Genomic DNA, 25015 nt, shown 5'->3' on the forward strand with positions numbered 1-25015 from the left:
TATGACTTTTCAGCAGTAAATGATAAACTCACAAGAATAAAAAAATTTAAAAAGGTAAATGCTCTGAGATTAACATCTTGATCTTGCATATAAATCCAATAAAATTATCACTTAATTTGTGACTCTTCTCTACTTTTTTCCTCTTTATAACATTTTACTGAGAAGAGTCTGTTTTGTTGTGTTTGTGTGTTTATGTTTGTTTCCTTGAGCTTTTATAAAGTCTTTTTCAACTTTCACATAATCTTTCTCCTTTCCTCTATCTCTCAATCTTTCTTTGCATATTGGAAGATTCCAATTCTATATGTCATAATGTCTAAAAGCTTGAATTCTGAGTTGGAAACAATAAAGTGCATTATACAAGGTGGTATCACATGAAGCCTCAAGTTTTCTAGAATAAAAACTATGAATGAGTACTAAAATATATGAAAATGAGGCACTCAGATGTGAAATGACAGCATTTAATGGGATAATAAAGAAATAAAATCTGGTAAAAAGACAAAACAGATTTCAAATTTTTCACGATGTGAGGTCATCATGGTTCCTTCAGGGTTGATACAGAAATGGAATTTGTTGAAAGAAGTAGTTCTCCACCTGGGATTTAAAACATAGTTTAAGAAATAGATAAATGCATATATGTGTATATTTTTGTGTTAATAAATAGACATAAAAATGTATTAATATATACATGTTCAGAAAATATACATATATACATAGAATGTATACATGAATTATATAAAATATATTTACACATAGATTTAATGACCTGCAAACTTATAAAAAAATGACAGGTTGATAAAAAAAATACTTAAATAGCTATACACTTCTTTTTTTTTTTTTAAAGAGAGAGTGAGAGAGGAGAGACAGAGAGAGAGAGAGAGAGAGAATTTTTAATATTTATTTTTTAGTTCTCGGCTGACACAACATCTTTGTTGGTATGTGGTGCTGAGGATCGAACCCGGGCCGCATGCATGCCAGGCGAGCGCGCTACCGCTGAGCCACATCTCCAGCCCCAGCTATACACTTCTTAAAGCTATTTTAGACAATATGAGAAATTTTTAATGAACATCAGAATAGTGATGTAGCATACATAGGTACATAATTCTTATGAGGTACTACAGACTTCTCTTGGCTTGGTCCATTGTTCCATTTTTATACTTTCACTTTTCTACCAGGAATGCTTTCAAGTCTATAATACTGGTAATTTCCTTACCTTTGATTCATTGGGAAACTGGAATGTTATTGATGTTGTAAGCATTAAAGGCATATTCATCTGAAAAATAAAGGAAATATCCATCCGTATTGACTCTCCAACTGTCCATAATCAGACTATGTCAGACAATATAAACATGTTATATTTAATCTTTCAATAAATTTTCAAGGGAAGCAGTTACTTCTCCATTTTAGAAATCCATAAATATTCTGCTAAAATTTAAGTTACTTGATAGAATGCATTCAATTTGCAAATGACAGAGACAGAGTTAAAATATTTTTTGACAAACTTCATATGCCATTTAACAATAAACTAATAGTATCAACCTTTCAGGGAAGAGTTTTATGGTTTCTTCAACGTATTAGGAACTGTTCTGGCACATAAGCTACTGAAATTCTCCTATAACACTTGAGAATATTCTTCACTCTCCCCCATAAGTGAGTCTATTGAGGTAGCAAGAAAGGGTAAGTCTTGGAATCAACAACAATGACAAAAACAAGAAAGACTTAGAATCTTAGCATGGTTTATATTTCAAGTTAAAGGGGAGCCTTTTCACATTATATCACAAATAAAGTGTTGAAAAACTCCAGTAACTGGAAAATAGGCTAATCAGGAATATATCACAGAGTAATAATAATCATCATACAATGTAAAACCATCCATTGTTTAGTTTTTCAAGACAGAGGATGACTTTGGAAAGCTCCCAAAGCTCATAGAATGTTAGATTTCCTACCTTTTTCATAATAATTATAGACCATGACAGGTGCAGGTTGAATGTTATATACGAGGTTGCTTTGCTCAACAGAAAAAGTAAAACTCTTTACTATACCAGGAACCTAGAAAGAAACAATGATAAATACATTTTAACATGTCTGAAAAAGAAAATACTAAGAAATTTAACACTAGGCTGTTCATGATTTACTCAATTAAAGACATCTAGTGTGATCATTACCTTGCATAATAGCAAAAACAATGAGCTAGCTATTGTTAAAGTGTATACCACCTTCAGTTCCACTGTTTATATTGAGGTGCAAGCAATTTAATTGAAAATGTTAGAGGAATATTCATGTGAGTGGCAGTGATGTGTACATAGAAAGGTTGGTTCTAAAATTCATGACATAATTTGAAGTTTCTTTAAATAAGTTAAAGTAGAACTAATATATGATTCAGCAATCCCACTTCTGAGTATGCATTCAAAAGAAATTGGATTATTATATTGAAGAGAGATTTGCACTCCCATGTTCAATGCAGCATTGTTCACAATTACCAAGATATGAAAATAACCTGTTTATGAACAGATAGGGATGAAGAAACCATGGTACATATGCAAAATTGAAAATTATTTAGCCTTAGAAAGGAAGGAAATCTTCAATTTTGACAACACTGATGAACTTGAAGGAGATTATGCTAAGTTAAATAAATCATATAAAGAAAATAATACTGCATGATCTTACTTAGAAGTAAAATATAAAAAGTTAAATTCCCAGATGCAGAAAGCAGAATGGTAGATGTCAGGGAATCAAAGTGTACTAAGTTTCAGTTATATAGAATGAATAAGTTATAAAGATCTAAAGTATGAGATCAATAGTCAATAATACTCTGCTGTATACTCAAAATTTGCTAATAGATCTTAAGTGTTGTCTTCACAAAAAGGTAATTATATAAAGAGATATTGTGTTAATTAATTTGATCATAACATTCAGTTCGCTAAGCAAATATATATGAAACATCACACTGTACACCTTAAATATATACAATTTCAATGAATTTAAAAAAATTATCTCCACTTTCATTGGAATTGAAGTCAAATGATGAAATAACTATATCTTGTTATGTTTTGGATGTGGAGTATCTCCCAAAAGCTCAGGTGTGAGACAATGCAGGAAGGTTCAGAGGAGAAATGATTGGGTTATAAGATTCTTAACCCAATCAATGAATTAATCCCCCAATAGATATTAACTGATTGGTAACTGACATGGTAGGGTGTGGGTGGAGGAAGTGGGAATTGTGACATGGTTTTGGGTATATATATGTATCTGGTGAGTGGACTATCTCTCTACCTCTTGATCACCATGTAAGCTGCTTCCACCTGCCACATTTTTCCACCATGATGTTCTGCCTCACCTTGAGCCCTGAGGGATGGAGTCAGCTCTCCAAGGACTTAGACCTCTGAAACAGTGAACCTCCAAATAAACTTTTCTTCCTTTAAAATTGTTCTAGCCAGATCTTTTAGTTACCGTGGTGAAAAATCTGAGTAAAATATATTTCTACTCAGTAACCAGACTATGTGAGATGTTGTTGGGAATGAAAAATGGGGAGGTGAAGATTCTAAACTTGAGAACTACCTATTCAGGTAACCAAGGCTTGAATGAAACAACTTTACAGTTAACAGGGAGAAGAGGATCAGTAGGACAGGATATTTAATATCTCATATTTTTGTAAACTCTTTAATTTATGTCTATATGAAAAAGAAACACCCAATAATCTTTCAGAAGACACAACAAAAAAAAGGCATAAAACAAAAAAATTATTGTGAACTTACATTTTCCATGTAGAAAAGAACATGGTCATTTTTTACTTCAGTCTTCATTACTTGGACATTGTTCTCAAGCTTAGAAGAAAGTGGCAGGGAAGATGAGTTAGATCTTAGAACACAGAGGGAAGCATTCCCAAATTGTATGTTCATGTTGTTATTTTGTCAGGTTATTATTTATGAGGTGTTTATATAAGCACACATAGGAACCAAACAAATATACTATGAGCCATGGGGGGAAAATGACTGTGAATTGCTCCAAATTGAAAACATCATCCCTCTAGTTATGTTACAGCAAAAATACAAACGTGGACTCTAAAGAGGATGTTTAAGTTAAAAATTACATGGATTTGTTTGCTAACCAATGGTTTATTTCATCTATTTACAAGGATCATTTTCTCTGTACCAAAAGATTGTATTTCAACTGTTTACCTCTTGAATGGATGTCAGGATGGGAGTAAATCCTGATAGCATCTTTACATCCACAAGGACCATAATGGAGTTATTGTGAATTCCGGTATATCTTAAATTTAAAAACAATGACAATATTAGTTTAGACATCAGTTTAGAAATGTGACTTAATTCATAGTAAAGGGGGAAGATAGATAAATACTGATAGGCTAAAAGTCTGGAGGAAAGGCAAAAGCTAAAGAAGAAAGACCTTAGAAAATTTATCCTCAAACATCTGAAAATTGGTACAACCAGAGTGATAATAGATGAGATGATACAAACCAACATAAGCTAGAACTATAAAAAAGTATCTAGATCTAAACTCTCCCCAAATACTGCTCTTAAGTTCACCTGAGATCTCAATGTCAAAACTTATAAGTAAAGCTTATACACTTATATTACATATATTCATGCTAACCTTAGATTGGCACAACATGTAGAAGAGATCTTAGTTTAAAGGACAGTATTCTGGTACACATATGCCCTCAAATTTTCTAGACCTGTTTCTGCCTCTGGAAAGCATTAATGGGACATAAAGTTAAGAGTTCCACAATATATTTAGTCCATGATTGTGGTGTTCAAGAGATTTTTCATTTAGAAATCCTAGGTACACTCTCCCCAAATAAATTTTCTTGACATTAACTTATGATAAAACTCTCTAGTGTCTATAAATCATATTTGAATTCAAGATGACTTTTTTCCATTCTAAAAAGTAGAAATCTAATATTTAGCTCTTCTAGGTATAAAATAAAATTTGTGGAATTTCCACTGTAGGGCCACCTATACCTGTCTTGAGAAGAAAATACATTGTATCCATTGTACCAAACTAAAAGTAATTACATACACACACACACACACACACACACACACACCAAATAAATAAAAGCATTGCTGTTAATATCAGCATGGTGAAATATTCCATTTATATTTGCACAGAGTACAAACTGTACTTGCATAATCTTAGCTCTGATTTAGGTAAAGATGTACTAAATGGTGGTGTCTATACACAAAGCTGGCAAGTGAGTGTGCTGCAGAACTATCACCACCACCACCAGGTGAACTTATCACAGGTAGTATCATTTATATTTTGTTATTTCTCTTCTGTTTAATTATTTTTTATATATTTCTCTCCAACCTGGGAGCTGACATCAAAAAGCAACACTTACTTGAAGGTCACTGTAAGATCAAAATTAGCCTGGAATATATCTGAGGAGTTATTTTTTACTATGTCCAAGGAAAGGGAAAATCCAGAAGCTTCCTTAGGGAGTGGCACATTATACTTGAGGGTTGCCTAGAAAGGATGACATATCATGAGAAAATTCATCCTGTATTAAGAATGGAAGGAACTGTTCTCTAAGCCTATTATTAATGCATTTTACATACTTATCATCAAGGAATCAGGTTTAGTTTTCATCAGACATAGAATTTTAAAAAATATTTTGTAGTTGTAGATGGATCTTTTATTTTATTTATTTATTTTTATGTGGTTCTAAGGATTGAACCCAGTGCCTCACACATGCTAAGCAAATGCTCTACCACTGAGCTACAGCCACAGCCCCCAGACATAAAATTTTTAACAACAAAATTTATTGAAGATAGAATACTTTCTAATGACAATATCCCTCAAGAAACTTTTGCTAGCCAGCTAGACTTAACAGTGAGTACACTAAAAAGAACCAACAAAATAAAAAAGAAACATTCATGGGGATTCCAACATGGCGGCGGGAGTGGAGAGATCAAGTCTCTGACCTCTTCAGCTGTGCAGGCATAGGGAGTCGTAAACAGCCTAAATCTGTTTGCTCAGGATCACTAGGCAATGCTGAGCTGATGTGGATCTGGGGCGAACAGTCTGGGCCTCTCAGAACACACACTGAGCCCGGATCAGCTGAATTCAAGCTCCCATTCGCCTACTTCCCGCAGACAAACAGCAGTGACTCAGCACTAATCCATCCGGCTGAAACAACTGGTCAGCCCTTCTGATCCTACGGAGGTAATGCCATCCGAACCTTCATAGGTAGTGGCCACAGGTTTGAAACGGGGCTTGGGAGAGACAGTAAGGACCCACCCATTGCATTGGTCACCCAGCAAAGGGAAACGAACTGTCGCCATTTGCAAGAGATACCACCATGGCAGAGAACTGACGTCATCAGACTGCGGCGGAGGAGATAACTTCATTGAAACCTGTGGCTACAGGTGTGTAATCCCCTAGCCTTCCCTCTCCACACATTGGGGAAACCTTAAGGGCCCCTCCCAGCTCTCCCGTAAGCGGTAGCGAGACCGAGGGAATTAGAGGTGGCACGGGACCCGTGGCGCGGAACTACTGCTCCCACCAGTGCTGACAGCTGAGGTCTCTTGCACCAGCTACCGGCGGCATGGCTACCGGAGGGCAAGTAAAATTCACTGAGGATTCTCAGCCCCAAGCTCTACAAACTTAGGGTCTGAGGGAATGGCAAACTGGAAGAGTGTGCCCAGTCATTCATGAAAACAGGGCTCCCGGGAGCAGCAGACCTGGCGTGTACCCAGTATTTGAGCGGCACCCGTGAGAGGGGCCTGGCTAGAGGAAAAGTGGGGAAGTGACTAGACACAAGAGGAGGCCCTAGGCACTCAGGATTGGAGACTTGCCCAGTCTGGGAGGAGCTGCTGCACAGTGATTGGTTCCCGCGTATTGACAGGAGAAACTTGGCCTGGTGGGCACAGCGCCACCTACTAGAAGAGAAGTTAATCAAACTCTAAGACTGCATTTATTAGTTTTTTTTTTCTTTTCTCTTTTTTTTTTGATTTGGGTTTTTCTTTCATTTTCATATTTCTTTCTTGCTTTTTCATTTTTTTTAAATTTTTTTTAAATTTTTTTCTTCCAATTTTTATTTTAATTTTTTTTATTATTTTTTTTAAAAAAATTTTTTTCTTTCTTTTTTTATTTCCTATTTTTTTTCTTCTTTTGTCTTTTCATTGCTTTTAAATTATCTTATCCCCCCTTACTTGAATGCTACCTGCTTACTCTCATTCTCTTTATTGACTTCTTCCCTTCCCTTCTAATACCTTTCCTCCCAAGCATCAAATAAATTTATAGGAGTAAACAGTAACTCAGCAGTCAAACAGAACAAGAAGTAACATGAGCAGCTTCAAAAAGCAAGGAAGAAAAGGAGTACAAACAATGCAGGACAGCCTAAATATTCAGGAGGACCTAGAGTCATCAGAAAAATGGTCATATAAAGAACTCATGGAACACCTTAGACAGATGGAATGGAACCTTAAAGAGGATACGAGACAGCAAATTCAAGCAGCGAAAGAACACATTGAGAATGAATTACATAAACAGATAAAAGAAGAAGTTAAGCATCTTTATCAGGAGATAGAGATTATACAAAATAATCAAACAATAATTCTAGAAATGAAGGAAACAATAAACCAAATTAAAAACTCAATTGAAAGTATCACTAACAGAGTGGAGCAAGTAGAAGCCAGAACATCAGATAATGAAGACAAAATATATCATCTTGAAAAGAGTCTAGCCAACTCAAAAAGTCTGGTAAAAAATCACGAGAAAAACATCCAAGAGTTATGGGATAACATAAAAAAACCAAACTTACAAGTCATCAGGATAGAAGAAGGTACAGAGATTCAAACCAAGGGAATGAGTAACCTGCTGAATGAAATAATTACAGAAAACTTTCCAGAAATAAAAAAGGAAACAGATACACAAATTGAAGATGCATACAGGACACCGAGCACACAAAATCACAGTAGACCAACGCCAAGACACATTGTTATGAAGATATCCAATATACAGAACAAAGAGAAAATATTAAAAGCTACAAGAGAAAGGAGACAGATTACATTCAGGGGTAAACCAATAAGGTTAACAACGGATTTTTCATCACAGACACTGAAAGCAAGAAGGTCATGGAACAATGTATTTCAAACACTGAAAGACAATGGATGCCAACCAAGAATTCTGTATCCAGCAAAATTAAGCTTCAGGTATGACAACGAAATAAAAATCTTTCATGATAAACAAAAGTTAAAAGAATTTGCAGCCAGAAAACCAGCATTGCAAAGCATTTTGAGCAAAACACTACACAAGGAAGAAATGAAAAACAATAACCAAAACCATAAGAGGGAAGTGCCTCAGTAAAGACAGAGGGCGAGGGGAAAGATAATCATGGAGAAACAAACTAAAATTTTTTAAAAAAGGATAAATAATCAAACATGGATGGAAGTACAAACCATATATCAATAGTAACTCTGAATGTTAATGGCTTAAACTCTCCAATAAAGTGACGTAGGCTGGTATCATGGATTAAAAAAACAAATCCAACAATATGCTGCCTCCAGGAGACACATCTGATTGGAAAAGACAGACACAGGCTGAAGGTGAAAGGATGGGAAAAAGTATACCATGCACACGGTCCTCGTAAGCAAGCAGGGGTGGCCATCCTCATATCGAATAAAATCGACTTCAAGACTAAGTTAATCAAAAGTGATAAAGAAGGACATTATATACTGTTAAAAGGAACCATTCACCAACAAGACATAACAATTATCAATATTTATGCACCAAATAATGGTGCTGCGACATTCATAAAACAAATTCTCCTCAAGTTCAAGAATCAAATAGACCAAAACACAATAATTATGGGTGACTTCAACACACCTCTCTCACCATTGGACAGATCCTCCAAACAAAAGTTGAATAAAGAAACTATAGAACTCAATACCACAATCAATAACCTAGACTTAACTGACATATATAGAATATATCAACCATCATCAAGTGGATATACTTTTTTCTCAGCAGCACATGGATCCGTCTCAAAAATAAACCATATATTATGCCATAGGGCAACCCTCAGTAAATATAAAGGGGTGGAGATAATACCATCCATTTTATCTGATCATAATGGAATGAAACTGGAAATCAATGATAAAAGAAGGAAGGAAAAATACTGCATCACATGGAAAATGAACAATATGTTACTGAATGATCAATGGGTTACAGAAGACATAAAGGAGGAAATCAAAAAGTTCTTAGAGATAAATGAAAATACAGACACAACATATCAGAATCTATGGGACACAATGAAAGCAGTTTTAAGAGGAAAATTCATCATCTGGTTGTCGTTCCTCAAAAAAAGAAAAAAACAACAAATAAATGAGCTCACACTTCATCTCAAAGCCCTAGAAAAGGAAGAGCAAAACAACAGCAAATGTAGCAGAAGGCAAGAAATAATTAAAATCAGAGCAGAAATCAATGAAATTGAAACAAAAGAAACTATTGAAAAAATTAACAAAACTAAAAGTTGGTTCTTCGAAAAAATCAATAAGATCGACAGACCTTTAGCCATGCTAATGAAGAGAAGAAAAGAGAGAACTCAAATTACTAACATACAGGATGAAAAAGGCTATATCACAACAGATGCTACAGAAATACAGAAGACAATTAGAAATTATTTTGAAAACTTATATTCCAATAAAATAGAAGATAGTGAAGACATCGATAAATTTCTTAAGTCATATGATTTGCCCAGACTGAGTCAGGAGGATACACACAATTTGAACAGACCAATATCAATGGATGAATTTGAAGAAGCCATCAAAAGACTACCAACCAAGAAAAGCCCAGGACCCGATGGATATACAGCGGAGTTTTACAAAACCTTTAAAGAAGAATTAATACCAATACTTTTCAAGTTATTTCAGGAAATAGCAAAAGAGGGAGCTCTTCCAAATTCATTCTATGAGGCCAACATCACCCTGCTTCCGAAACCAGACAAAGACACCTCAAAGAAAGAAAACTACAGACCAATATCTCTAATGAACCTAGATGCAAAAATCCTCAATAAAATTCTGGCAAATCGAATACAAAAACACATCAAAAAAATTGTGCACCATGATCAAGTAGGATTCATCCCTGGGAGGCAAGGCTGGTTCAATATATGCAAATCAATAAATGTTATTCACCACATCAATAGACTTAAAGATAAGAAACATATGATCATCTCGATAGACGCAGAGAAAGCATTCGACAAAGTACAGCATCCCTTTATGTTCAAAACACTTGAAAAACTAGGGATAACAGGAACTTACCTTGACATTGTAAAAGCTGTCTATGCTAAGCCTCAGGCTAGCATCATTCTGAATGGACAAAAGTTGAAGGCATTCCCTCTAAAATCTGGAACAAGACAGGGATGCCCTCTATCACCAATTCTATTCAATATAGTTCTCGAAACACTGGCCAGAGCAATTAGAAAGACGAAAGAAATTAAAGGCATAAAAATAGGAAAAGAAGAACTTAAATTATCACTATTTGCAGATGACATGATTCTATACCTAGAAGACCCAAAAGGGTCTACAAAAAAACTACTAGAACTAATAAATGAATTCAGCAAAGTGGCAAGATGTAAAATCAGCACGCATAAATCAAAGGCATTTCTGTATATCAGTGACAAAACTTCTGAAACGGAAATGAGGAAAAACACTCCATTCACAATATCCTCCAAAAAAATAAAATACTTGGGAATCAACCTAACGAAAGAGGTGAAAGATTTATACAATGAAAACTACAGAACCCTAAAGAGAGAAATAGAAGAAGATCTTAGAAGATGGAAAAATATACCCTATTCATGGATAGGCAGAACTAACATTATCAAAATGGCGATATTACCAAAAGTTCTCTATAGGTTTAATGCAATGCCAATCAAAATCCCAATGGCATTTCTTGTAGAAATAGATAAAGCAATCATGAAATTCATATGGAAAAATAAAAGACCCAGAATAGCAAAAGCAATTCTAAGCAGTAAGTGTGAATCAGGTGGTATAGTGATACCAGATTTCAAACTACATTGCAGAGCAATAGTGACAAAAACAGCATGGTACTGGTACCAAAACAGGCGGGTGGACCAATGGTATAGAATAGAGGACACAGAGACTAATCCACAAAGTTACAACTATCTTATATTTGATAAAGGGGCTAAAAGCATGCAATGGAGGAAGGATAGCATCTTCAACAAATGGTGCTGGGAAAACTGGAAATCCATTTGCACCAAAATGAATCTGAATCCCTATCTCTCGCCATGCACAAAAGTTAACTCAAAATGGATCAAGGAGCTTGATATTAAATCAGAGACATGGCATCTGATAGAAGAAAAAGTTGGTTATGATCTACACGCTGTGGGATCGGGCTCCAAATTCCTCAATAGGACACCCATAGCGCTAGAGTTAACAAATAGAATCAACAAATGTGACTTACTCAAACTAAAAAGTTTTTTCTCAGCAAAAGAAACAATAAGAGAGATAAACAGGGAGCCCACATCCTGGGAACAAATCTTTACTCCACACACTTCAGATAGAGCCCTAATAACCAGAATATACAAAGAACTCAAAAAATTAGACAATAAGATAACAAATAACCCAATCAATAAATGGGCCAAGGACCTGAACAGACACTTCTCAGAGGAGGACATACAATCAATCAACAAGTACATGAAAAAATGCTCACCATCGCTAGCAGTCAGAGAAATGCAAATCAAAACTACCCTAAGATACCATCTCACTCCAGTAAGACTGGCAGCCATTAGGAAGTCAAACAACAATAAGTGCTGGAGAGGATGCGGGGAAAAGGGCACTCTTGTTCATTGCTGGTGGGACTGCAAATTGGTGCAGCCAATTTGGAAAGCAGTATGGAGATTTCTTGGAAAGCTGGGAATGGAACCACCATTCGACCCAGCTATTCCCTTTCTCGGTCTATTCCCTAAAGACCTAACAAGAGCATGCTACAGGGACACTGCTACATCGATGTTCATAGCAGCTCAATTCACGATAGCAAGACTGTGGAACCAGCCTAGATGCCCTTCAATAGATGAATGGATAAAAAAAATGTGGCATTTATATACTATGGAGTATTACTCTGCCAAAATGACAAAATCATAGAATTTGGAGGGAAATGGATGGCATTAGAGCAGATTATGCTAAGTGAAGCTAGTCAATCTTTAAAAAACAAATACCAAATGACTCCTTTGATATAAGGGGAGTAAACAAGGACAGGGTAGGGACAAAGAGCTTGAGAAGAAGATTTACATTAAACAGGGATGAGAGGTGGGAGGGAAAGGGAGTGAGAAGGGAAATTGCATGGAAATGGAAGGCGATCCCCAGGGTTATACAAAATGTCATATAAGAGGAAAGGAGGGGTAAGACAAGATAATACAAATGGAAGAAATGATTTACAGTAGAAGGGGTAGAGAGAGAAAAGGGGAGGGGAGGGGAGGGGAGGGGAGGGGGGATAGTAGAGAATAGGACAGACATCAGAATACATCAGACACTAGAAAGGCAATATGTCAATCAATGGAAGGGAAACTGATGTGATACAGCAATTTGTATACGGGGTAAAAGCGGGAGTTCATAATCCACGTGAATCAACCGTGTAATATGATGTATTAAGAACTATGTAATGTTATGAACGACCAATAAAAAAAAAAATGTGTCAAGAGCTTTGTAATGTTGTGAACAACCAATAAAAAAATAAAATTTAAAAAAAAAGAAAAATGAAAAAAAAGAAATATTCATAACCATAAATAATCAAATAAAGGCAAATTTAAATTACAATATATTTGCTTCTCAGAGCCAAAAGACTAACAAAACTAGAAGGCTAGATGACACCACTGTTTATGAACCCGGTTGAGTCTCTAGACTCATGTAGAGACTGCTGATATATTTTAGTTAAAATAAAGATTAATAATTAATAATTTAGTTAAATAAAGATAAATGTCCTATAATTCTAAATATTTGTTCCACAGTATGCCTCCCAGAGAACTTACTGACATGTAGACAAACTGTTATATATTTTTTATTAATATGTCACAGCATCTTTTGCATGATTGGAAATTGGAGTTGGGTTTACATCATTGGAAGAGTGAACATTGGAACCATTACAATGTATTAAGTACTAGAAACTTAATTAGAGCAAATTATATTCCTTGGTTTTATTATCATGTCAAAATGAACCCTAATGGTATATATAGCTAAAATGAACTCATAAAAAATAAGTGAGTAATTCTTCATAAAATAACTTGTATTTTCTGCTATTAATTAGAAAACATGTATGAGAGCAAGAATAGAGATATCACAGAACAATACAAAATGGCAAAATAACTCTTCATATACAATTGGACAATTGGTCTGATGCCAATTCATTGGTAAACATTTTTCTATGTCTTCTTAGGTTGATTTCTATTACCTGGATAAATGTGCAGCCGTGTCCTTCCACATCTACTGTGTATTGTCCACGTGCTTTTGTTAGTTCTAAACGTTGAACCAGGAGGCGGTTATCATTGTTGATCTGGAAAATCTCATTGGACTGTTCACTTCTAAAGGTGACAGTGTTTTGATCACTAGAGAAGGTTAATTTCATGTATCGAGTTATGGCAAGAAGGCAGACTATGGTGTCCTGCACAGAAATAGTACAAGCAATGACCCAAGTTCTGTTATGAGGCAATATTAGTCATCATTTGTAAATCTTCAATCAATTCATATAAATACCCCTAAAACAGTCAACAGAACATCAAGAAGCAATATCCTGAACAATAAAAAAATATATTTACTTGTACAAGTAGTTGCCATTTGACAGTCTTCAAGAAAACTTAATGTGATTTTAGTTTTCTAAAAGGTTTTAAATAATATTTAACTAAATAAAATTATATCTATTATATTTTTATTACATTTTTTGTGTATAAATAAATCATATTTCCTTGAAGTTTCATTTTTTTCCACTAGGGAAAGAAAGAAATCATTATTTTTATGGTTATGGATTTCTCCTGTTATCCACTCTTATCATTTACTTTTTTCAATGTTTAGAGCACAGAATTAGAAAGAAATCTTTTTTCTTCATAGGTATATACTTTGACTACAGGGTCATCAGATATCTAATGTACTGAGATTCTGATGCTTGTAGTAGAAATTATTTCTAGACGTGCATTCTACTTTTACTGTTTAAATTGGATCTGTAAACTAGTGTAAATTCCTACATATGGAGCCTCATCTTATTCATTTGTTTATACAGACTTCCTAATAGAGTATCTGATGTACAATAACTGTGCCATAAATAATTGTTGACTAAGATGATTTATATATTATCTAATGTTCTTCATCTTAGAAGGTAAATTTTGGTGAATATCTTTGCTATCTAGATTCTTATGGCATGTCATCTTCTGCATTTTTGTTGTAAATGGCAGGCCCACATCAATCACCTGGCTGGAAGAGAAGCCACCATGGGAGTTCATCTGTTGAGCCAGCCACTGCACAATCTTACTAGCATAGCTGAGGTCCTGACTTTTCCAGGAAATGACAGCCAACAGCACATAGCAAGTCTTCTCATTGTCCTCAGAAAGTGCCCAAGGAGTATAGGATGGGGATTCTTCTGTGTTGGGTTTCTTTTCTCTTTCCCAATATATCACATTATCTGAGAAAAAGGATGAATTTTCACATAGTCTGAAAAACAAGTTCCTATGAACTTATAGATAAGGAGGGGGGAAAATTCCATTTTTGGCCTCTGTTATGAGTTGAGTTATGCCTCCTTGAAATTCGTCTACTGAAGTCTGAACTCCTGGGACCTCAGAATGTAATTGAATATGAGATCTTTGAAGAGATAAAGTTCAAATGAGTTCATTAGGGTGGGATTAAATGTAATCTGATGTTCTTATAAGAAATTTGGAGACATAGAAGGAACTCCAGGAATTCTTATACTCAAAAGAAAAACAGGTGAAGACAGGGAGGAGATGCCCAGTTAAAGTAAAAAAATTATACCTATTGACTTCTTTATCTTAGACTTCTGCTCTTCAGAACTGTGAGTAAATAATTTTATGTTGTTTAAGTCACTGTGGTCTTTTGTTTACTAGCTCTAGAAAAATAATATAACTCCAAAGAGCAACTATGTAAAGGCAAAAGTGGTATGTGCTTAAGTTTCATAAGTATGGATTATTGATGTATTTCAGTGGTACATTACTAGCCAAGCATGCATGGGGCCCTGAGTTTCCTCTCAAGAATTGCTAAAACTAAACCAAAACCAAAATAAAACAATAAAACAGAAGAAGATACTGTATATAACATGGTTGCTGTGCCTGGTTTACATTACTACACTCATTTGAGAGGAATCTAACAGAAAAGAGAAAGAGGGGAATCTAAAACACACAGTATTCTTTAAAGAAAAAGGGAAACAGTTGAATTTCTTAAGAGGAGTAGGAACATTCTAGTGAAGACAGGGTTAGGAAATGATTGTGCATTCAGTTACATCATGTTGTTTTAAAGATCATCTCCTAGAGCAAAATTGAATGTTATGACTTACTTGTTTTTATAGCAGATTGATCCAGGATCTGGAATAAGGCTTCCACTTTCTCTTCTTTTCCAGCTAATGCAAAAGTGTAAGCGAGGATTGCCTGGGTATAGCCATTAGAGACACCGCTTTCCAATGCCTCCTCTAGGCAAAAGAGCCCATTGCGCAGAACAGGAAACTAGTGAGGAAAAACATATTTTAAAATGATTCTCAACATTGTATAAGCTTGCTGGATATTATAATATATAATAATTTATATATATATATAAATTATTATATATTACAATATATAATATGTGTGTAATCTTTGAAAAATATTTTGCATATAAACTCATTCATATATACTTAAAAGTAATATACTTCAAAAGTATCACTGAAATACATTTGTAATGTTATTATTACTATGTGAGAAACAAAATTTAGGTAATAAGAATATGGCAGTTTCCCTCCAATAATTTTGAACCACTCTTAATCTAGAGTCTATTTAATGTGCATTCAGATGCTGAAACTGGAAGTTGATGGGAATTCATACAGTGAAACTGAGCCCAGCTTCAAGGAGCGCTCCAACGATATATGCAGTGAGTAAAATGTCCTCTTCATCGCCACCCTAAAAAGGACAATAGTGAGTCACATAAGACAGTAGACAACCAAAACCCAGCTATTCTTCTGCAGTGAAACTAAGTGGAAAGAAATACCAGGACAAATATCACAAATATCCTTTTTTCATAAAATACTTGAACACATGCAATTGTGTGTGTGTGCATGTGTGTGTGCATGTGTGCATGCACACACAATGCTGGTGATCAAACCCAAGGGTTCATATGCTAGGCAAGTGTTCTACCACTAAGCTATAACCTCAAACCAAAACATGTAAAAACTTTAAACTTGCTAATTAATATCCATTCTATCTGAACAGGAATCAGTTAAGATCCAACGTAATAATTAAATAAAACTTAACAATTTTAAATATATTTAATGCATATCTGATATTTATGTGGCCTGGTATTAAGCAGGAACTCCAAGAAACTCATATGACTCTATTTGACACTATTTGGTATTAATTTGAAAAGAGCAAATAAAGAATTTGTAATAGGGTAAAATAGAAAGTCACTGAAAACTCTATGCAAAATTATTAGGAGGTAACAGTTGTCAGGTAGAGTCTTACAATGTGAAACTAAAAAAAAATCAAAAAACTATAAATCAAGTAATTTGCAATTCACTGTGTATAAAAGTTCCCTAAGAAGCTCAAGCTTTAAATAAGCTAGCATCCACACAAGAGATTATAATTAAAAAACTCAGAAATATGAATTGTAATGGGTGCTCAGGGAAATGGGTATTGTAGTGATTCTGATGCAAATAGCATTCAGACTGGCATTTGAGTTCCAATGATCTAATACAAAACTCTCATTTTATCTAAGAAAAAAAGAAATATTTTTTTCTTCAGAAAAGTAATATTTCTGAAGAACAAAGTTTTCAAGGTGCAAATAATAGCACAGGGTGAACACCAAAGTAAGATGTGATTAGCAGTACATTTAAATTATAGTTAAGTGGTATCACCATTCTTCTGCCACGTTTTTATTTTTCTCTTGAATCTTTCTTTCTCATAATCTACCCCCACACACACATACATACACTTAATTGCAGTCATCCCTATGTATCCATGGGGAATTGGTTCCAGGATGCACTGCAGATACAAAAAAAAAAAAAAACCTGGATGCCCAGGTTCTGTATAATGTAAATCATCTCTAAAATATCTACAATACCTAATATGATATAATTGCTATACTAAATAGCTCTACATTGCTATGAATAACTCTTATATTGTTTGGGGAATAATGACATGGGGAAAAGTTAGTACATGTTCAATACAGAAGTAATCCTTCATCCTACTCCAAAGACTTTTAATCCTAGGTGGTTGAATCCACACATATGGAACTCTTGGATACAGAGGGCCAGCTATACTGCATAGAGAATGGATTGGGTAAGATCACACAAATAGTAGCACATCCAATAAGAAGAAAGATATGGAGAAGGTGGTTTAAAAGAGAACATTAAAAAGTCATTGATTTTTCTACATAGAAACAATAACTCTTCTCCTAAGGGTCCTGGAGTAACCTAAAGAGGGTAATATAAAATAAACTGCATTAAAGTTAAATACCAGGTTAGGAATATAGCTCAGTTGGTAGAGTGCTTGTCTTGCATGCACAGGGCCTTGGGTTCAATTCCAAGCACCATTAAAAAAAAAGAAGAAGTTAAATACCATTAAGTGAAGTAGACCAGGTACCCCCACCCAAAAGACGCTGACCATAATTAAGCTTCTCCTTTTATCAGAAAGATTTTTACAAATAGTATCAGCAAAATGTCTGTAAAGGGAATTGTGGTTTGAAGCTTCCTCTTTCTTGTAAAAATCCAGGTTTGCACACAAAAGATATGACAAATTTAGAGTCAAGCTTGTGACACAAAAGTATATTTCTCTGTTTTCTTGGTAAAAACTTTTAAAACCTCTGTCTGGCCTAAAAAGCACTTTCTGAGAACTCAAAATAAAAAAGTTATTTCATGTAGACTTCCACAAAAATGTAAAACACCAATGTATAAAGTTCAAAGAATTTTGAACTGGGTATTGATGAACTCGGCCTAATTCCATTTTAAGATTGGGAACCATCTCATCACAAAATCCTGAAATGTTAATTTCTCTTTTACTATAAATTACTGCGATTTCTAAACTTGTTTGGAATTCCTGCCCATGCCTTGAACTCACCAATGCCTGGTTTTCCCTGCCCAGGAAACAACCCTCTTTATAAAACCTTAGTGGTGCCTCATAAATCCTGGCTCCCCCTGACCAGATAACAGATCTTTCTGAAACCTCAGCAGTGCCTCATAAACCCTGATGTTGGGATCTGAATTTACTCCCTATCTTGAAATATCATGCCTTGTAGATCATTAACCTACTATCTGTCTTTATATTATGTTTGTCAAAATCCTGTTATCTGTAAGATCTCAAGCACCTACCTTTGCAACTTTTTGTGCTATAAAACCTAGTTCCTGGAGAGCTGGGGGTTGGTTTCCAGCCTGTGTTAGGGGAGACAGCTGCTGATCAGCTCCCTTTGTGTACACAAATACAAGCTTGCTTTAAATTGATTAAAAATTGGAGTTAGTGGTCTTTTCTTTGTGTTGGGATTCAACAGGTATAAAGTTCCAAGAATTTCTAGACTTTTGGTCTAGAGGAGAATTCAGGCATGAGTCATACTCTTGACTGGCCAGCTACAGCCAATAAACCTGCTTCCTGAAAATTCATTGGGTGTCCAGACTCTTCTGTCCTATTTCATAAGGAGTTACTATTCATCCATATTTTGTAATGATTAAATTTATAGTCCTCACTCCAAAAGTAAGAGTGGTTATTAGTAATGTTACAGAGGAAAATCCCAGGAAATTTTTTTAGGAGCTATTAGGTTATGCTAACATATCAGGGTAGGAGATTTCAAGCATCCAAAGGGAAACAAAGTTTAGAGGAGACACATGATGGGGAAGAGATGGATAGCTATCTTCAAAGAACAGAAATATGAAGGAAGAAAGAATGCTTAGTGATTTACCTAAATGTGGGCAGGAAAGGGCAATAAGTGAGTTCTGCCAAGGACACACTTCACCTCATTTACATTATAGGTATTTGACCAATTCATACTTCCTTGAGAGGGTATTAGAATAGTCTTCCTCACTGAAACAATGATAATTACTCAACACTGTCCCCTGAGATTTCTTGATTCCATGAATAGGTACAAATTTACATTTCTCATACTCTCAAAGCTCTCCCTTTCCTTTAAAATAATCGTTGGCTCCAAATTTATTGAGATTTGCTCTCTAAGTTTTCTTCTCTTCCTCTCTATCCTCTTTTCAATTTGTTTACAGCAAAGGATTGACAATGGAAGGACTAAGGACTTAATAATGTATGCAAAATTTGGGAAGAGTTGTATCCTGGCTATGATTAAATGTGCATACAACAGGAACCATGCTGTTGACCAGGACACCACAGGCCTATGACTACAGACCATTCAGAAGGCATAACATTCCCCCCACCAAGTGATCTTATTCCAGATACAGTAGGCCAGAGGTAAGAGAAGGAACAGGTAGGCAGAGGAACAAGGAATGTCTCTGCTATTAGTTTCTCACCTTTTTGTTGAGCAGCTTGTCATCATTTTCAAAGCAGCCATTGCTTTTCTGTTTGCTTGAAAGCCAGATTAAACTCTGCTTTTGAACTGTTTCATCAATAAATACATATTCTTTCATTTTCTCCAATGTCTTAAAAGTAAGGGCAGTGAGCCTATAATGTGGATGGCCAAAGCAAAAGTTGGATAAAAACAGAAATAATGATGTCAGCTCCCCAGCCAACTCATCACTGTTGTTCCCTTTGGGTGATGGATGTGTTCACTTTGTCTAATATTGAGGGCAACCAATATTGATTTATAGTGGCTATTACTTTGGTGTTAGTAAAATATTATGAAAAACAATCTGTATAAGTTAGAGCAGGTAGTTTTTAGCCTGTTTAAGTTCAAAGGTCTTGCTGTACAGTCTGTTAGATTATATGTACATGAAGACAAAACTGCCATCATCAGGATCACTTTCTTAAATCTAAATGGAATGCTGAGAAATGTAGAGTAGAATTGCCATTTTCCATGAAGTTAACCAACTGTATAAGTGTAGAGATTGTCATGAAATGATCAAGCTGTTAAGCAAATTATATGAGACTACAGGCAAATTGTCACATGAGAATTAGAATAATCAAATAATTTGGTTTTATCTGATTCTTCTCTGTAAATTCACTTTGAAATCTACCTTGCTGGAAAAACTACACTGAACTCAATCCTCCCTTACCTCCTTTTAAGCCCTCCTCAGATAATTCCTATATTATAGAAAATAAAATTGTTATCTCACCATATGCTTCCTTTCCGATTCCACTGCGAAAACAAACTATATGAACCATCAGAGTTTCTAAAGGACAACTGCTTTTGATAACCTAAAATACAATGTAGTAGGAAATTATTTTTTAGACAAAAATTACTAGAATGATGATTACTTCTGATTTTAATTTCTCACAGTTGGATACTCTATCCATATGGGGAATAAATAACTTCTTTCCTATGCACTTTTATGGCAAATAAGACTCCTGGGAAAAATGCCTAGCTTAATAACTGTCTCATCGTTTTGCTTACTAATCCATACTTTTCCCTTAAAGATGATTTTACTTTATTTAGTTTAACCTTTCTGAAAAAAAGGTAAAACAAAGCCATTATGCTCTTGGATTTTTCCTTTATAGCACATGCTTCCTTAATATCACATTAGATGCCCCTTTCTACATACAAATCTCAATACTGCAATTAAACACAACTGGAAAGCAAATCCAGGAGATGAAATATAAATCATTTAGATCTATTATTAACAACAACAATAAACAAGGTAATCTGTCAAAACATTTGGCATTAAAATAAATTAATTTATAATTTGAATCTTTACAGCACTAAATTATGAAGCTAAATGCCCACACAAATTTTGAAGTCAAAGAGAAAACATACCTAAGACTCAGACTGGCTAGATTCAGGTTCACTTTTGCTCCATCAGACAAGTGTATAATTACAGCTTTATGACTTCTTGATGTTATTAGCAATTAATTTGACTAACTATGGGCAGAAATTACTTAAGTCATCTTACCATTAGATAAGAGAAAGAAAGTTTTAGATTTAAATTCCTCTGTTAATTGTTCAGTAAATTTCAGGTAGTCAAGGACATAGGTATTAGAAAATAGAAGAGCAATATTCTGCTCTCCAGATTCATAAGGCACTTGGACAAGATTATCCAGATTCTGCTTTGCAACTCCTAGAATGTCACCTGTGGAAACAGGAAAAACAGAAAGTCCTATCAATTATTCTTGACATCTCAGCATGAATAGCCAAAGATTAAAAAGGCATAGGGGAAGAGCTAGGATTGTGGCTCATCAGAAGAGTGCTTGCCTAGCACGTGCAAGGCCCTGGGTTTGATCCTCAGCACCACATATAAATAAATAAAATATTGTGTCCAACTACAACTAAAAAATAAATATTAAAAAAGGCATAGGGGAATTAGAAAATCACTTTGAGTTTAAAATGTAGAAACAAGGAAAATTTTATAAAGTAATTCCAGGTAGATGGATATGAAGAGAAGTGCTATGGTTTATTTATGTGGTATCCCCCAAAGCTCCTGTGTTAATACAGGAGTATTCAGAGGCAAGATGATTGGCTTATGAGCTGTAACCTAATCAGTCCATGTTAGTTTAAAGAGACTGGTAAATATAGGCAGGTGAAGCATACATGGAGGAGGTATGTCCCTGGAAATGTGCCCTGGCAGGATGCATTTGTCATGTCTTCCCTTCCCCTCTTCCCTCTCTGGTTCTGTTACCATGAAGTGAGCCTAATTCTTCCACCATAACTTCCACCATGATGTCCTGCCTTACCCAGAGCAATGAAATCAGTGGTCTATAGACTGAAACCTCTCAAACTGTGAGCTCCAAATAAACTTTTCCTCTAAGTTGTACTTGGTTAAGTATTTTAGCCATGGTGACAAAAAACTGACAACACAGATAGAATTAAAGGGATTTCTGCTGTGAAAAATATTTCAGAAAATCTCTTTAACCAGAGAAAATAGGAAGTTAGGAAAGCGTGTTTTGCCTGTTTGTTTTGGAGAAACTGATCCTATGAAGTATAAACTGTAATCTCTCTCTCTCCAAAGGGTGTTCATGATAGACAAGAACTTTTCCTTTTATAAAACATATTTCTCCTTCTACTAGAAAATCCCAGAACCACTGATCATCTGCCAGAACTAATGTTTCTTGGCAACACATGGTTTGGGAATGGTATTATAATCCCTTTAGATCCCCTATGGAAAACAAACAAGGGAAGACCTAAACAATAATTTCTTCTTACTGATAGCTTAGGAAAATCTCTCCATTCTATTATTTTAGGAAATTCGCCTCAACCAAGATTGTCAAATATCATGAAACAAAATTTAATCTATTTACCCACAACAGTGACAAAGGCTCTGGCTGAGCCTTCTATTACATCATTTGGCAGGTCCAAAACTATGTCCTCAGAGGCTCTGGCACCTAAAAAGAAAACATCCATAAAAAATAATGTGAAAACTTCTTTTCATAAGTAATAGATTTTAGAAACACATTAGAAAACGATTTCATTATTTATTTTCATTTTACAAATTGCTTGTTATATGAAATTAAATCGAGGGTTTGATCTAGTTTAGTTAGCAATATCTTCAGAAGATGCTATATTTCTGTGTTTTTTAGTAGCACCCATTTGGCATGAGTTTAGTGTCTAAACCATATTTCAGTAAAAAGTAAAGAGGCAAAAAGTAAAGATGCAAAAACTTCTGACTAAGATATTTAAAACAGTCCATATAAAAAGTACAGCTTGAAGATTCTGGTTAAATATTAAAATCTGATCACCATTATCCAGGTAAAATAGTACTCCTGAGGCCCATAAAGAAGGCAATTGAGGATTAGTGATATTTTATGTATTATTTGATCCTAAGAGTACAAAAGCAAAGGTTATATTATGTGCAATGTAAACATAATCCTGATTTCTCAATGACCAAAACCGTGTGACAATCATAATAAAAAGGAGTCAAAAAACAGGTTGAGGAAGAACAATGCCACAGGTGAACTAAAAAACTGCATATATATATATATATATATATATATATATATATATATAGTTTGCTAAATTTATACAATAAACTGACCCCATTGATAAATTTTCTTTAGGACTAATTCACCACCTAAAATAACTTCTTACCTTTTGTACAGATAAGGAAACTCTGGGTCATTTCCTTTTCAACACCTTCCGGCTATCAAAGAGTAAACAAAAGGAAACACAAGATAATGAGTCTGCATCATCTTTCCACAAAGGAAAGCAGTAAATCATTGTCTCACTCAGGCCTGGCTGGTAATGTCTGCCTTTTCAGATCTGTTCATTGTCCCCTTCACACATATCTAAATGTCACTGTATATTAGCTCTACTCTTTTGGACTCTCTGTTCTTATTGGTTGAACAAGGACAACCTTGTGTCATTGGATGACACTCTAAACTCCTCTGATCCTGTCCTGCATCTCCAGCAGACAGATGAGTGTTTTGTAGAGACATGCTTAGAAATGTGGTATCAACTTTTATTTAGGATGACAGGAACTGCTCAGGAGTGTAGGGCAAGGAGATTTGTCTTCTGGATTTGAGAATCAGTTGAAAAAGAGAGGGGAGGGGTGTAGGTACATAGAAAGCATGATAAGTCAGGAATGAATTAAAAAAAAATACAAAGTCTGTAGGTTTCACTATCCTGGTTAAGGTATTAATTAAAAAAGACTTTTATATTTTAACTCATTTAAAACGGACCATTTTCTATCAAAAGTAACTTTGCTCAATTAACTCTTTTCAAGAAGAATGTCTTCTTATTTAGCCTCTTTGACAGTATCTATTTCTTATTAGAAAGGGCTTGACAGTTTTCAGGTACACACCTCTACTAATAAGCTTCTGACCACAGTGTCTCTCCAGTTTAGATTTTGCTGCTCAGTTGCTGGGCAGGCGCTGTTTGGTTTGGACTCAGCAATCACAGTGATATTCACTTTACCTGGAAAATATTCCCAAATATAATTTAAGTCTACCATCAGCTCCTTGCACAATGAGAAAGTGTTAGAATCTTTGAATCATATCTTGGAGTAGATGATTATCATATTACTGTTCAGAGCAAATTAACTGGCTTCTTCCATTGCCTGGAAAAGATAATGTGGTAAATTTTATTTCACCCATCTCAAAATCCTATATGAAAATATTTATAAATAAATTTCAAAGTAAAAATTTTGAAGACTTTGCATAGGCTAAAAATTGACAAAGTTTAAATATTGTGTAAAAAATAATCCAAGGCACATTAATATCAGCAAACAAAAATGATCTTATAAATATACTCTTTGCTGCTATAATAATAATAATAATAATAACAGTAATAATAATAATAATAATACAATGAATATGACACAGGAAATTTAAAAAAATTTCTTGCTATCTCTAAAAAAATTACTCATAATTAGTATTATGCACATCATATCTAGAATTTTTACTGTGATTTTTAGCTTTCACCCTTCCTTATATCTTCAACAAGATACTTCTAAATTTAGTTTCCTATGCTACAGATAACACATGCCCTGAGACAAAAGCCTTTTCAGTGTTTGGTCCTCACTCAAGTGTTCAGTGTCTTTGATATCTTGTCACATATTTAGTAAATTCCAAGAAATGTCCAAGAAATTCCAATAATTGGTCATTGTGATTGAAAAACAATTTTTATATTAATGACATTTTGAATAAATGATGGGTGTTGAAAAGAAAAAAAAATAAGGCACATTAATGAATGAAAACGTGATCTTTATTTAGGATATGATGTGTGGACTTGTCATGTTATAGAAATTAACATTTATATTG

General features: G+C 34.7%; 1 protein-coding gene across 1 annotated transcript in view; it reads right to left on the reverse strand.

Annotated features, from left to right (window-relative positions):
• Nucleotides 1-541: 541 nt before the first annotated feature.
• Nucleotides 542-25015, reverse strand: part of LOC113176143 (ovostatin homolog 2-like) — a 53449-nt gene continuing 28975 nt past the window's right edge. The window contains exons 21-36 of the mRNA XM_026380555.2: nucleotides 24058-24170; nucleotides 23339-23397; nucleotides 22559-22635; nucleotides 21217-21393; nucleotides 20443-20524; nucleotides 19681-19831; nucleotides 16049-16123; nucleotides 15529-15694; nucleotides 14435-14646; nucleotides 13426-13635; nucleotides 5360-5484; nucleotides 4176-4266; nucleotides 3753-3821; nucleotides 1944-2046; nucleotides 1211-1270; nucleotides 542-591 (exon numbers count right to left, since the gene is read on the reverse strand). Of these exons, the coding sequence (XP_026236340.1) occupies nucleotides 1218-1270; nucleotides 1944-2046; nucleotides 3753-3821; nucleotides 4176-4266; nucleotides 5360-5484; nucleotides 13426-13635; nucleotides 14435-14646; nucleotides 15529-15694; nucleotides 16049-16123; nucleotides 19681-19831; nucleotides 20443-20524; nucleotides 21217-21393; nucleotides 22559-22635; nucleotides 23339-23397; nucleotides 24058-24170 (1763 nt within the window). The 3' untranslated portion in view covers nucleotides 542-591; nucleotides 1211-1217. The remainder of the gene's footprint in view (nucleotides 592-1210; nucleotides 1271-1943; nucleotides 2047-3752; nucleotides 3822-4175; nucleotides 4267-5359; nucleotides 5485-13425; nucleotides 13636-14434; nucleotides 14647-15528; nucleotides 15695-16048; nucleotides 16124-19680; nucleotides 19832-20442; nucleotides 20525-21216; nucleotides 21394-22558; nucleotides 22636-23338; nucleotides 23398-24057; nucleotides 24171-25015) is intronic.

Source organism: Urocitellus parryii, chromosome 5 (genome assembly GCF_045843805.1).
Source record: "Urocitellus parryii isolate mUroPar1 chromosome 5, mUroPar1.hap1, whole genome shotgun sequence".
Lineage (NCBI taxonomy): Eukaryota > Metazoa > Chordata > Mammalia > Rodentia > Sciuridae > Urocitellus > Urocitellus parryii.